Source organism: Temnothorax longispinosus, chromosome 7, assembly GCF_030848805.1.
Source record: "Temnothorax longispinosus isolate EJ_2023e chromosome 7, Tlon_JGU_v1, whole genome shotgun sequence".
In the NCBI taxonomy this organism is placed as follows: domain Eukaryota; kingdom Metazoa; phylum Arthropoda; class Insecta; order Hymenoptera; family Formicidae; genus Temnothorax; species Temnothorax longispinosus.
Window position 1 is genome coordinate 20,726,785 of NC_092364.1, and position 12,428 is coordinate 20,739,212.

Below are 12,428 nucleotides of genomic sequence, written 5' to 3' on the forward strand. Positions count from 1 at the left end.
GTGTATCTTTCGCGTATACAGACTGGAGCGGAGGGCATAATGAATCAATCTTAACGCTTGTAACGGCGCGCACATCGCACGCCGACGAAGGCAAAGCCGAAACAGTCTTGATGAGATAATGGGCACTTCGATTGTAATTGGCCACATTCACGCGCGTAGCATGAAATTTTTCAGCCTGCACGAGCCTGCCGGCCGTGCCGCGGCCGACCGGCTCGCTACTGCTGATGGTCTCGATGCGGGAGGGTCATAGTTCAGAGGTCCAATGCGGGGGTCTTCCGCACACACGTCCATATTAAGCGGCTCACTTTCACGCACCAGGATGCTCGGGATAAGCAAATGCAGTTATCGTCGTAAAAAGAAGGCATCGCTTCGGCGAAACAGATGCGAGGATCGCGTTTCGGAAAATTGCTCGCAACTGCTAACATTGATCGTCAGAAATTATATATTACTTAAAACAATAAGTCACACAATTAAGACTTTGTTATTTGTGTGAACGAATTGCGTTCCAAACGTTATATTCTTAGCAGTATTATTTTGGAAACTTAAATAGATTGTTTCTGTATTTTTTATCTTCTTTTGTATTTGCTATTGAAATACGTTAATGCTAATTGTAAGTCACGATAACACGGAGACCACGCGCAAGGTACTGACATTTGTGTGATTTTGTTTACCACGCACAATACATCAGAAATACTCGGTGTCGTTGACTTTTCTAATTGATTCTAAAAGATCATATCTCGCTTGTTTTGCCAAAAGACGAAAATCCGTCTCGTCTTAAGAGTACGAAAGACTGTTAATAAAGTCAAACGTAGCGTCATAAAGAAAGAAGCTGGAAGAGATGAAGGAGCATTATGTATTTCTGCCCGAACGCGTTCTTCTCGTGTGCGTCGACTTTTCGCTGTTCATACGTATGCCTTGCATACATGTATGACTCGTATTGTGCGGCTGCCGCGCCAGCTGACATTTGAGAGAGGAAAAAGAAAGGAAGGAAGGCGAGATAGAGAAAGAGAGAAAGAGAGAAACGGAGCTGCGGGTACGGAGGAGAAGGAAACAGCTCGCGGTAGTAGGAGGAGAACGTAGGAGAAGGAAAGAGTGGAGAGAGAGAGAATGCGCGCTGGTCGGAGCCGGGTCGGAGGGATCGAGAGGGTCAGAGGTCGCGGGTCGTATGGCATAGCCCTGACCTTCGACCTTATCCCCCTTCCAGCTTCTCTCGAGACCCCGTGCAGACCACTACCAAGCGTACCTAGAGCCCCGTCTCTACTTCGTGACCGACTCGAGTGCGAGGCTCTCGCAACGGACGAGAGTCGCGGTCCGGGAAAAATACGAATAGGAACGAGAGAAACGAATTTTTGGACACTGCGGGATCTTTGCGTATTCTCGGTGTGAGTGTGCTTGTGTCTCTGCGCATCGACCCTCAGTGTTTCGCCAGTGCATCAACTCCAGACGCATTATGTCGTGAACGTGATACTGAAAAATAATACAGCTCTTGTGTGTGTGTGTGCTTTTAAGTAGGACGATTGGTTGAGGGAAAAAAAGCTGGGTAAACGATCGATAATTTTATTTTTGAATTTTCTAAAAAAAAGTGAAAGTAATTATTTGCAAATAATTAATGAAAAATATATTTAACAACAACGATATCAGTTCACTGCGGGACGTCAAATAGTATCTTTACTTAAAAAAAATCAATTTTTCCTATAACGTCTGTACATTAACCGAAAGTACGGTCAATTTTACGTCGTGAATTGTCTATGTCATTAATGTCACGGGTCGTCGCAACGATGACGCGCATTGTCACGTAAGCGCGCTTTATCTCGCGCATTGCCGGCCGAGTTATCCTGCTAACTATTAACAAGAGTACGCTCCTTCTGATGCCTCGGCAATCGCTCGTAAATCGCCATTACTACACAATAACGGCGCGGCGCGCGTAATATTTTCCCCCCTTTGAAAATCATTATTGCACATTACGGTCGTAGCCCGACGGAGACAATGACGATAAATTATTCAGAGTGCCAGCAATAAACTCGTTTTATCGCGTGCACGTAACCGAGTTGGGGACGTTAAATCAACCGCGTTGTCGCGGCAACGTGAACGGAATGCGCCGCGCGATGAAGACGTTCGATCGATTCTATACGTCATACGTATCGAACCGCGAAGTATACGCTCTTTTATTCTATTCAAAATCGTCCGGCTCGACTTCGATCAATTCCGTCAACCTTTCCGACATTAAAGGCTGGGTCAAAGCTTTCACTCGACCTGACGGAACCTGCGCATATGACATTCATCCGTCGCGCCGATTATAAACGACAGCCGTACTGTTATCGTGTGCCTCTCAGGGTCAGTGTCACGCGTTTAGTATCGATTTGCGTATAGTCGCGTGATTAGTTACTCCGTTGCCTCGTGAGATGCCTTAACGGGCGTGCACGATCCCATTTGACGTTATAAACATGACGTCTCCCCTTATGAGAGCCGCGTCTCGGGGTGCAGCTTTAATTACCTACGCCGAGCGATGACGTTCCCGGATAATATCGTAAATAAAGTGGGAATGACGAGCAATCAAGCGCGCCTTTCCAGGGAATCGCGAGCAGCGGCCGTCCCGCAAATCGCTTAATGATCCATAAACGAATCTGAAATAACGGAGAAAAATTAACTCGTAATGACATAATTCTGCAACACGCATTTGCGCCGTAAATACGTTTCGCAGAAGCGCGCGATTGACCTCGGGAGCTAATAACCAATTATTTGCGAGAGGTTCTAAGTAAGGATCTTTTTATCAGTATTTCAGGAATCGAGCGTTTTCTATATATCTCGCCAGACTCACAAAACGTTTACTTTTTCCGTAGACAATTCAATGATAAATTCAATTGATTTGAACAGTATTCAATGACATTTACTTAGTTGTGGGTGCCCGAATCGGATTTGTAAATACCGCCGTTAATGAAGAGGGTCGCTATCGCGCCGGTAGCCTGGGTTTGCATTACAATTACCGAGTGAATCGTTCTCTTGATTACCCGGCGAGGAAGGTTGCGTATACATCTCATTCGCGCGTGGGTGCATACGTGCGTAGGTATCGTGGGTCACGCGCCGGCTCACGTATGACCTTACACCACGGTTCGTTAACGGGGATCGTTCTCTCCTTCTTCGTTCATTCTATACATCGGTGACCTGACGTGGGCGCGCGCTACGTGTCGCTAATTACGAGCAATCAGACGCGGTTGGTGCTAACATTATGTAAATCCGGCCTCGGAAGGACAGAAAGGTAGAAAGCGATTAGTAGATCATCGCGATTGAGACGGATCGTACGAGTATGGTTTTGTGCTTTTTTTGTCATTTTAATTTAATTTAAGATATTTTAAAATGCATAACGAAAGATGTTAAAATTCTGTGCAGATCGAGCATTCTATCGGAATCCTAGTTATACAATTGGTTATAAATTGCAACGAAATTGTCTAAAATGCAATAGAATGGTTGCATTATGTTATTATCGTGCTGAATTGCAAAGGGTTAACTTAATAAACGCGGCTATTTGATTCCACTAGATGTGACGCGACGCGACGCGAAGCGACGCGTGGAATGATTTATGGTTTGCCTCGTTAGTTTTTGTCGTTGATTTCGCCGGAAACGCCGTGGCAGACATAATAACTGGAAAATTGTCGCGACACGTCATTATCCGCAGGTGCACAGAGAGGTTCCTATACCCGAGTACTTCATTTCCTGCTTCGCGGAACGTTTCTTAACCCTGCGTTTATCCACCTGAGCCTGAAAGGTCTCGTTAGGTGAAACTCGCATAGAAATTACACGTTACTCCACGAACTCCAATTACAGGCCTCTTCAATCTCTTAATACATAGGAAAATGTAAATTAGGTTTCAATGTGCGACTCCATCACCTCCTGAATTATCATGCCGAGCGTAATTTCCTTAATTCTAGGATACCCTGGCAGATCATCGAAATTTTAAAGAACATCTTGATAACCTGTAATCAGAGAAGCGGATGGTGACGTTTCGAGGAGTCTAAAATTAATAGTTTTCGGCAGCTTCGCGTCAAGGAAAGGGAAAGTATCGCAACGTCTATTCTACGCGGTTTGTAATTTCGAAAACTTGACGGAGATATTTAGCACAGAAACATATTCTCTACATCGAACTTTTTGGTAATTGATACTTTGATATTTTATTAGTTACTGTATATGGGTCTACCGGTAGTTTTGATAATTTTGTTCATTTGGGAATTAATGTTGATGTTACGGACAAAAGTATGTTCGCACAAAAAAAGAGAAATACAAATCGGTATGCCTTCGCAGTTCTGGTTTTATCGAGGTAGCTCCTACCAACGCCGCCTCTTTAACCTCCACCACCTTCTTGAGATCCGCCCACAACGCGTGCTCGTTCATTCCCTTCGCTCCATCCCCGTGAACTCCCACGCCACGTGCTTGTTCCTTTCTCGTCTTTAGTCTTTCATCCGTTACGATACGTTTCTCTCGCGACGATTTCAGTACTCGACCTGACCTTTTCTTCCAATCTTGTTTGTTCGGGATCGATTTCAATCGAAACGAGTATAAATCTTAATTATCTGAGAATTCCGAAGCCGTTCGAGGAATCTTGTAAGAATTGTAAGAACCTCCGCACATACCTTATGGCTTTCGGTGAATTTGGCTGAATTTTTTATATATTTTAGTTTTTGGACGATTAATAAAAAAAAAGTTTTAATGATGGGTACAACTCTCTGGAAGCAATCTTCAATTCATGATCTGTGACCCTACGTACAGATCATAGTATTATTCCCAGAGAGTTGTGCTTATTAAAACTTTTGATCAGTCATCTGAAAACTAAAACGTATCGAAAATTCAGCCAATTTCACCGAAAGTCAATTTCTATAACATAGATGCGGGGTTCTTTTTAATGAAATGGTAAATAAATTTTAAAACTATTAGTATTTTTAAAATTTCTTGTTTTCATAAAAATATTAATATATATTATAATTAATTAATATTAAAAATTATACATGTAAAAGTTTGCTGATACGCAGTCATCTGTGACATTCGCGCATTGAGTCCAGCAAAAGTCGTGAAACTCTAGTACGGAATTGCGGGACGTAAACGGGCGCGAGTTAACGCGCAGAAAATTACCGGGCTGCTTTGCGCGAGCCGCGAGAATATTTGACTTTACGATCGGCGAGCTTAATATACAAATGCGATATTATAACCGACGTGGGCGCGGACGGCTTTCCTTTCGGGCTTTTTGCCCGAGTTAATGGGCACCAGGGCCGGGTAGGTGTCCCGGGTGCGTGACACGCGCGAGCAGGCACGAAAAAGTCCTTATTAACGGGAACATGTAAGAATTGAGAACGGCGAGAGGGCGAGTGGCAAGTAGCGAGTGGCGAAGGGCGAACTTCACGGGAACGTCGATCGCTCGTGTTCGCTCTAATTCCTTTCGTTCTCAATACGGACTGTGCGAAGGCGCGTTGTTTGTGTGAGTCACGGTACAAAAGAAAATCCCATTATATCGCGAGCGATCGTTCCCGCAACTCGATTGTTTCACGGTCGTACGGAGCTATGTGGGAGAGATGGACGCGTTTCGTTCTCTCGACGTGTTTTCCTTCGCGTTGGAATTCACGGATCGATTGGTTTAACTGTACTTGTTTCGTAAAGTGATTTTCTCGTCTAAAAAGCGCACAATATTACGCATTGATATTTCGCCACAATTAAAGTTATAAACTGTCGGGGATCGTTTAGGTCCAGCAGTTGATTTTAAGTGATACATTACCTGATCGGCGATGTTGGATTATCTCGTTAAAATTATTTATGCTATTACGAGTATTAAGCAAAATATCTCGTTCTTAGTTTTTGAAACGACAGAAACATCCTTGTCATTCTACCTTCTATCAACATTTCCTTTCATCGCTATTATAATTCAGAAATTTAAATATCTGATGCTAACTTTTATCAGATATATGTGATATCTTTATCAGATTTCGCATTTGTCGTGATTGTGTTGTATGCTCCGCGTAGCAATCGATTTTTATTGCTAGGTTAAACATTCGTACGCTCTTCGTCCTCGTGAACCCTTTTCCGACTTCACACACCGGATATCGGCGAGACCTACGGCACATTGTGCGAATAGTACGGTTACGGCGTGCTTTATGATCCGCGGGTAAGTGCACGAGGCCGCGTTCCTTTCTAGCGGCGTGATGGCAAAACCATCGTGATAAAGGAACGCAACCGCGGCCTCAAGTTTGAAACCGCGGCGCCGCGCCGCCAATGGTACCTGCGCGCGCGTTACCGGCCCGGAGCGTTACGAAGCGTATAGCTTGCTTGCCGCCGCGGCTGAACGGTTCCGTGGAGAGGCGCGAGGGAAATCTGCGGTGGCTTTTTCCTTTTCGTCGGCCTGGGCAGGCGAACGTGCCAGGCCGCACCTAGCCTAGAGATAGTTTCATCGCGGCATAAAACAGTAATCTATGGCCTCTCGTATATATGCTCTCGCCGCGTAAGAACGAGCGGAATCTCGACTGCGCGCGATCGCGTCGGCCTTTCCAGGCCGCGCGGACGATTATGCGCTCGTCCTGTGTATATCCCGTCTAGTCCCGCGACGACGAGAAACGCAAACGATAAAAAGAAAGATGACGGAAAAAGCACGGAAATGACGATACGATCGATAACGATCGCGGTGAAATCGCGTTGGTCAGATATATTGCCTTTATCGCGAAATAATCATTTAGACTACGTTATATAGATTTGTGGATCATATCATTTGTGAAAAAAATATTTTATAAATTCTCTTCTAATCATAAATAATTAAATTATTATTACACGCAGGCTGACAAATGCGTTATTCGTTTTTTTAAAGTATTGTCGACCGATCGACTATCATTTTATCGCTTTTGACCGTTAATTTTACATTGTTTGTATTTTTCATGTATATTAATTTTGTTTACACGGTGAAGATGACACAAAGAAAATGTCGAAACGTCCGAATATGTGTTGACTAATATATTTTATCTTATTGACTATATTTTGATTGTGCAATAATTACTGCGCGTGGCTCCGATATTGCCTTTCTCACTATTCCCTATTTGATTTATTCAGGAGAGCCTATACTTAGTTTATTATTATTACGCACGCAGGTTGAAAAATGTGTTATTCGTTTTTTCAAAGTATTGTCGACCGATCGACTATATCATTTTATCGCTTTTGACCGTTAATTTTACATCATTTGCAACTTTCATGTATATTAATTTTGTTTACACGCTGAAGATGACACAAAGAAAGTGTCGAAACGTCCGAATATGTGTTGACTAATATATTTTATCTTATTGACTATATTTTGATTGCGCAATAATTACTGCGCATGGCTCCGATATTGCCTCTCTCACTATTCCCTAATTCATAAATAATTGTTTACGATATATTAATAGGATATGGTTGTTTCTCAAATTTCTTGTGGAGCTTGAAGAATTGCATACGTTCGTTTAAGTGACTCAATTATCGAGTTTATTTTTATAAACGTTTTGGAATATTTCGACGAGTGTAATTATTTTACACTTCGCATAGAACTCGATATCAGTGTAAAGTGGCATTACATTTTTTACGAGCATGTTCGGCCTCGATTGGGATTTTGGTTTCCTTCCAGATCGATACAGAGGTAAGAAACCAACATAATCTCAACCTTTTGCTCTTCTCTCTCTTTCTCTCTTCGCTCAGAAAAGATGTAGGATAGGAAAAATCAGAGATCTGGATTTCTTCCTTTTCGCTGATATGACGCAACAATGCAACACGTAGCACTCCGCTGCAACGGAAGCAACGTGCTTTGACAGGCGTAACGTCCAATTAAATGACGACTTGAAAGGTAGCGCGCGTTTATCGTTGATTATATTTATTTAATTATCTTGTTACGGCCGCGCGAAACTGCGCTTGCTTGCATGAAGAGCGGGTGCAACGAGCGGTACATCTGTTAACGCGGCCATTAGAAGAAATACCGTAAGATAGTTCGAAGGTTTCAGTGTTTTTTTTTTTAATATTAAATGAGATTATGTAATTAACGATTCTCCATACTATATTATAAAGCGCGTTGAAACACGCGAATAAATAATAAATGGAACTACACAAAATTCCAATATTCCGATATATCAATAGAGTATTTTGTAGTTAATGAATACTGATTTTCGTTTTACTAGCATTTATGGATAATGTTGGCGTTAGTCAATGATTTATCCGTTAACTACTATAATTTCCCGGATTTACACAGCTCACTCAACCGTCTTTACGTATGTCTGTCGAACTGTTTAAGCTATGAGCATATAAGCGGGACAATTACATGGAATGCTGGGTTCTGCGTCTTTCCTTCGTCCTTTTCTTCCCTTTGCCTTCCTCCTTCGTGGCTATCTCCGATATGCATGGGGCTCTCTCGCGCGTCTCTCCTTTCTCTGATTTATCGACGTATTTCTAATCAAGAGACCGCGCGCGATCGGTAGAAGCTGTATTAGTTAACCTTGTCAGATAGATAGGTAGGTACCTCCTGGCTGGTCGTTCATGCTAAGTAGCCGCTTCGTGGGTGGTGCTCCAGACTGCTATCTAGTACTCGCGGTGCGCATGGTATTCGATCGATCGATCGATGCGCGTTTGATCTTCTCTTTTAAAAGGAGTCCTTGATTAGTTATCGGAAAACGAGAAAGCTCAGATTAACGAGAAAACGGAAAACATTTTTTTTCTTTGATACGGACGATTGAGAGTTAGAAAAAATGGTGGAAGCTAAAGCATTTTAATGTGAAATTGATCTTCCGTTCTAACGCCTTTTCCTTCTGTTTTCAGGATCCGAGAAGAACGGCTATTCTGACGGCGGAGGCTCTTTCTCGTATCATTTTGGTGAGTGCTTATCTTTGATTGAATATCTCTTCCTGCATGCAACAAATATCGTTACGCAATCTGCATAATTCTCGATTTGTTTATCGTCGTGCTATTTCTTCCGCGATAATTCGTTGCGATAACCGTAGCATTCGACGTAAGCAAAATAATGTAATAACCGCCGTTTCTCGAATGTCGGAAGTGAAAATCATCGTCCTACTGGTTCGGGCGATTATGCGGAGGCCGACCAAGTTAACTCTAACGCACCGAGCGTGTATCGGACGTATCTATCGGGCGTGCTCGGTGCTACGTGCGTAGCGAAGTGATTAGGGCTTAACGATTATTCGTGGTCCTGCGGTGAAGTTAACCGGTCGTAGAAGTAATAACGCCGGACAATCTGGTCCGGCAATCAATGAGTACGTGTTTATGTAAATTGAACGAGTCGAGACACGAACCACGCGAGCGACTTTTGCTATACGGTTGCACCCTGGGCGCCGCGGAATTAGATGATTCTTTTATTAGCCAGCGAGAAAGGAAGTAGAAGAAAGAGAGACTATAATATAGAATTGCACGCGATCGTCTTCAGTGGCGGAGAGATCGCGACAGATTATTTCGCGCTTCAAATTATACTTCCTTATTAGTTGCATGAGTATTTTTTTTTATATCGACCCTAGACCCTCAACCCTTAGACTTTATAAAACGTTTAGTTTTTTTTTTAAGGAATGTAAAGAATGAAAAATTTGCAGTACGAAGCTATGACGGATGGGCAATTAAGTCCTGTAAACGTTGACTACTTATAACGTACTGGCAACTGAAAAACGCGCTTTTAATGCTAGCAAACGGCTGACAATCCGGTAGTTATAACTCTTCTTGATCGACGATTACTTGTAGTAAATTGCTGAGGTGAAGCGGCCATCTCTCTCGCGAGAAGGTATCATGTTTGCGCTACACAACAGGCAAATGTAAAGTAGAATAATTGTAGTCATTATTTTGTTAAACAAGGTTTTGCCGCAACGCCATTCTCGTGTCGATAAACGCGACGCTATAAAATTTTTAGTGCGCACGAGCGCGACCGTTATTGGTACGTTTGCACACGGGTTTAAGACACTACCGGTCGTTAACGACAGAAAATTGCAGCACCCGGCGTAGCATTTGTTTGTCGTATCTGCTGCCGAGCTTAATATTTGCCGTGCTGCGCGTTCGTTTGGCCAGAACGCATTGTAGGAGCACCCGCAGTAATAATAGGTATCGCCAACTTTACATGGAAATTGTGGGTACTTTTCTCGTTACTTCTCAAATTCACGTCGATGCTTGTTGAAATCTCAGGATGGCAGATTGAAAGAAACATTGCAGTCGTGTTATTAAAGCGCACATCGCAACGTGATGTTTTACATAACGCACGCATTTTTGCACTTAATGATATTCCTGGTCGTTTGACATTTTATATCTGAATATCAATAACTGGATATTCAATTTTTTTAAATATTGTAATATTTATCTTTATTTCTCAATAATCATTTATTACATTATCGAAATTACATTGAGCATAATAACGCAAGTTATAAAACACAAGTGTACTTTCATGATTCTACTGCGATTTGCTCCAATTTCGCGCCCTCTTATTTCAGCGTCGAGACCTCCTAAGGGTCCAATTTAATCAGTCCCGCTTCTTTTTCGTTCCACGAAAGACTGGAATCCAGTTCACGAAGTCGACGCGGTCGCGTTCCGTCGCTCGGCGCGAGGTCGTACGACGCAGTTCGTCGTAACCATATCGGACGGAATGGAATAGCATGGCACGGTCGTTCGTCGAATGGGAGCCGTGGAGGCCGATCAATTATGCCGGTCGATTCCAGGCCACGAAATGTCAAGGCTCCATCTCGATGGAATTCTAACGCAGTCTCATCTTCGACGACGGCGCGTCGCTCGAGCGCGTCACTGCCGGCGATGACGACAGTCGAGATCGTTACCGCCGTCATGAATCGCGATGATCGATCTCTTTTCAAAGCCACGACTTGCCGGATGATTAGCGAGTCGCCTTGGGTACTCCAGTTACTTCCAGTAATATTCACTGATACGTTCTCATTTCTCTTAGGTCGTTGACAAATCGATAACGTCCGAGTTCGCTCGACTGTAGCTTCCGATCGTTCTTCATAAATTAGATATATACGTAACATATATCAGAATTTCTCTATGATGCAAGGAATAAATATATTTATATAACTTTTTATACTTATCATATATATAAAATGAGAATTATGTGATTATGATTGATTAACAGTTAATGTGTGCTATGGTTAATGTGTTTCTCCTGTAAACTTCTTCCTGCGCACACGATTATTCGGTCGTTAGCCGAGCACGAAGAGTTAATCCTACGCGACCGCGGCCGATCCTCCGAACCAAGTTCGCGCAATCAAGCGCGATCTCTCTCTCTCTCTCTCTCTCTCTCTCTCTCTCTCTCTCTCTCGTATCAGGCGTGGCGTCGCGTCGCGTCGCGTCGCGTCGCCTCCGCGAGGCTTTAAACAAAGTCTGTGGACGGGAAACGCGTCTTCACGGTAGCTATCGCCATTCACTCCGACTACGGCACGGCATGCTGCGCTTCCCCACGTCCGCGACAAAGATGCTTGGCCGCGCAACGAACGGCAGGGGACGCGTGTAAGTACGCGCACGTACGCACACGCGTGTGCGAAGTATAATAAACATAATCGCGGTAGCGCGCGATGAGGAGGCCTTGGCCGTCTCCCTTCGGTCGTGCCCGGCACGCCCACCGCTACCATCGCCGTACAAAGAGAAAATACCGCGCCGTGGCAATCAACGGTTTTACACCTGAGCATCTCCACGTAGGTCGGCTGGCCGGCCGCGGGAGCGAGCAGGAGCGAGCAGGAGCGAGAACGAGGACGACGCGATGGTAAAGAGAAAGCAGGAGAGGGAGCGAAAGAAAGAAGGAGAGAAAGAGAGAGAGAGAGAGAGAGAGAGACGCGGATGCCCCTTTACTTCCTCCGTGGAGCGCCTCACCTCGATAGGCAAGACTCGGCGAGCACGATGTACCGACCTACCCTGAAGGATTATCGAAGCCTTGCATCTTTCGATACGCTCCCGTTCCTTCTTCTGCGGGCTCCCGTTGCGCGTCCCGGATCGATCCCGGCCGACGTGCGGCCTGCAGGATCCTGATCCTCGATTTGGATTCCGGTCTAACGGTCGTGCCGGGTCGCAGGGTTGGCAGATATCCCGGGGAATGCTGCTATGCCTGCTGTTTTTCGCGATGTCAGATAGACGAACGACACCGACGAGGATCTTGTACATGTTGCATTTAACTCGGAGTAATTTATCGGCATATTGATCGGAACGAAATATGAATCCGAATGGCGTTATACTCTACCAATGATTTTTTTTTTGAAGTTTTTTAAAGTTTCCTAAATCTAGACGCACATCAGCGAGGTTTTATTATGTTAGAGAATCTCATATATTTTTCCGATTTTCGTACGCAACTTGATTCTTGTCAAGATTTACATTTTCTCGACGCATCCAAGAATCGAAAATCCGTGTAGTGAAAAGAGTGAAGAGAAAGAGAGAAAACTACAAAGTCTTTAAGCAAAAGA

The 12,428-nt window shown here is 43.9% G+C and overlaps 1 protein-coding gene across 3 annotated transcripts in view; it reads left to right on the plus strand.

Annotated features, from left to right (window-relative positions):
- Nucleotides 1-1,266: 1,266 nt before the first annotated feature.
- LOC139815726 (uncharacterized) overlaps nucleotides 1,267-12,428 on the plus strand; it is a 118,667-nt gene continuing 107,505 nt past the window's right edge. For 2 of the 3 annotated variants that reach the window (XM_071782822.1, XM_071782826.1), the window contains exons 1-3: nucleotides 1,267-1,540; nucleotides 7,407-7,633; nucleotides 8,800-8,853. In XM_071782822.1, the coding sequence (XP_071638923.1) occupies nucleotides 7,585-7,633; nucleotides 8,800-8,853 (103 nt within the window). In that variant the 5' untranslated portion in view covers nucleotides 1,267-1,540; nucleotides 7,407-7,584. Of the gene's footprint in view, nucleotides 1,541-7,406; nucleotides 7,634-8,799; nucleotides 8,854-12,428 lie in introns of those variants that run through there. The other variant, XM_071782824.1, reaches the window with a different exon arrangement.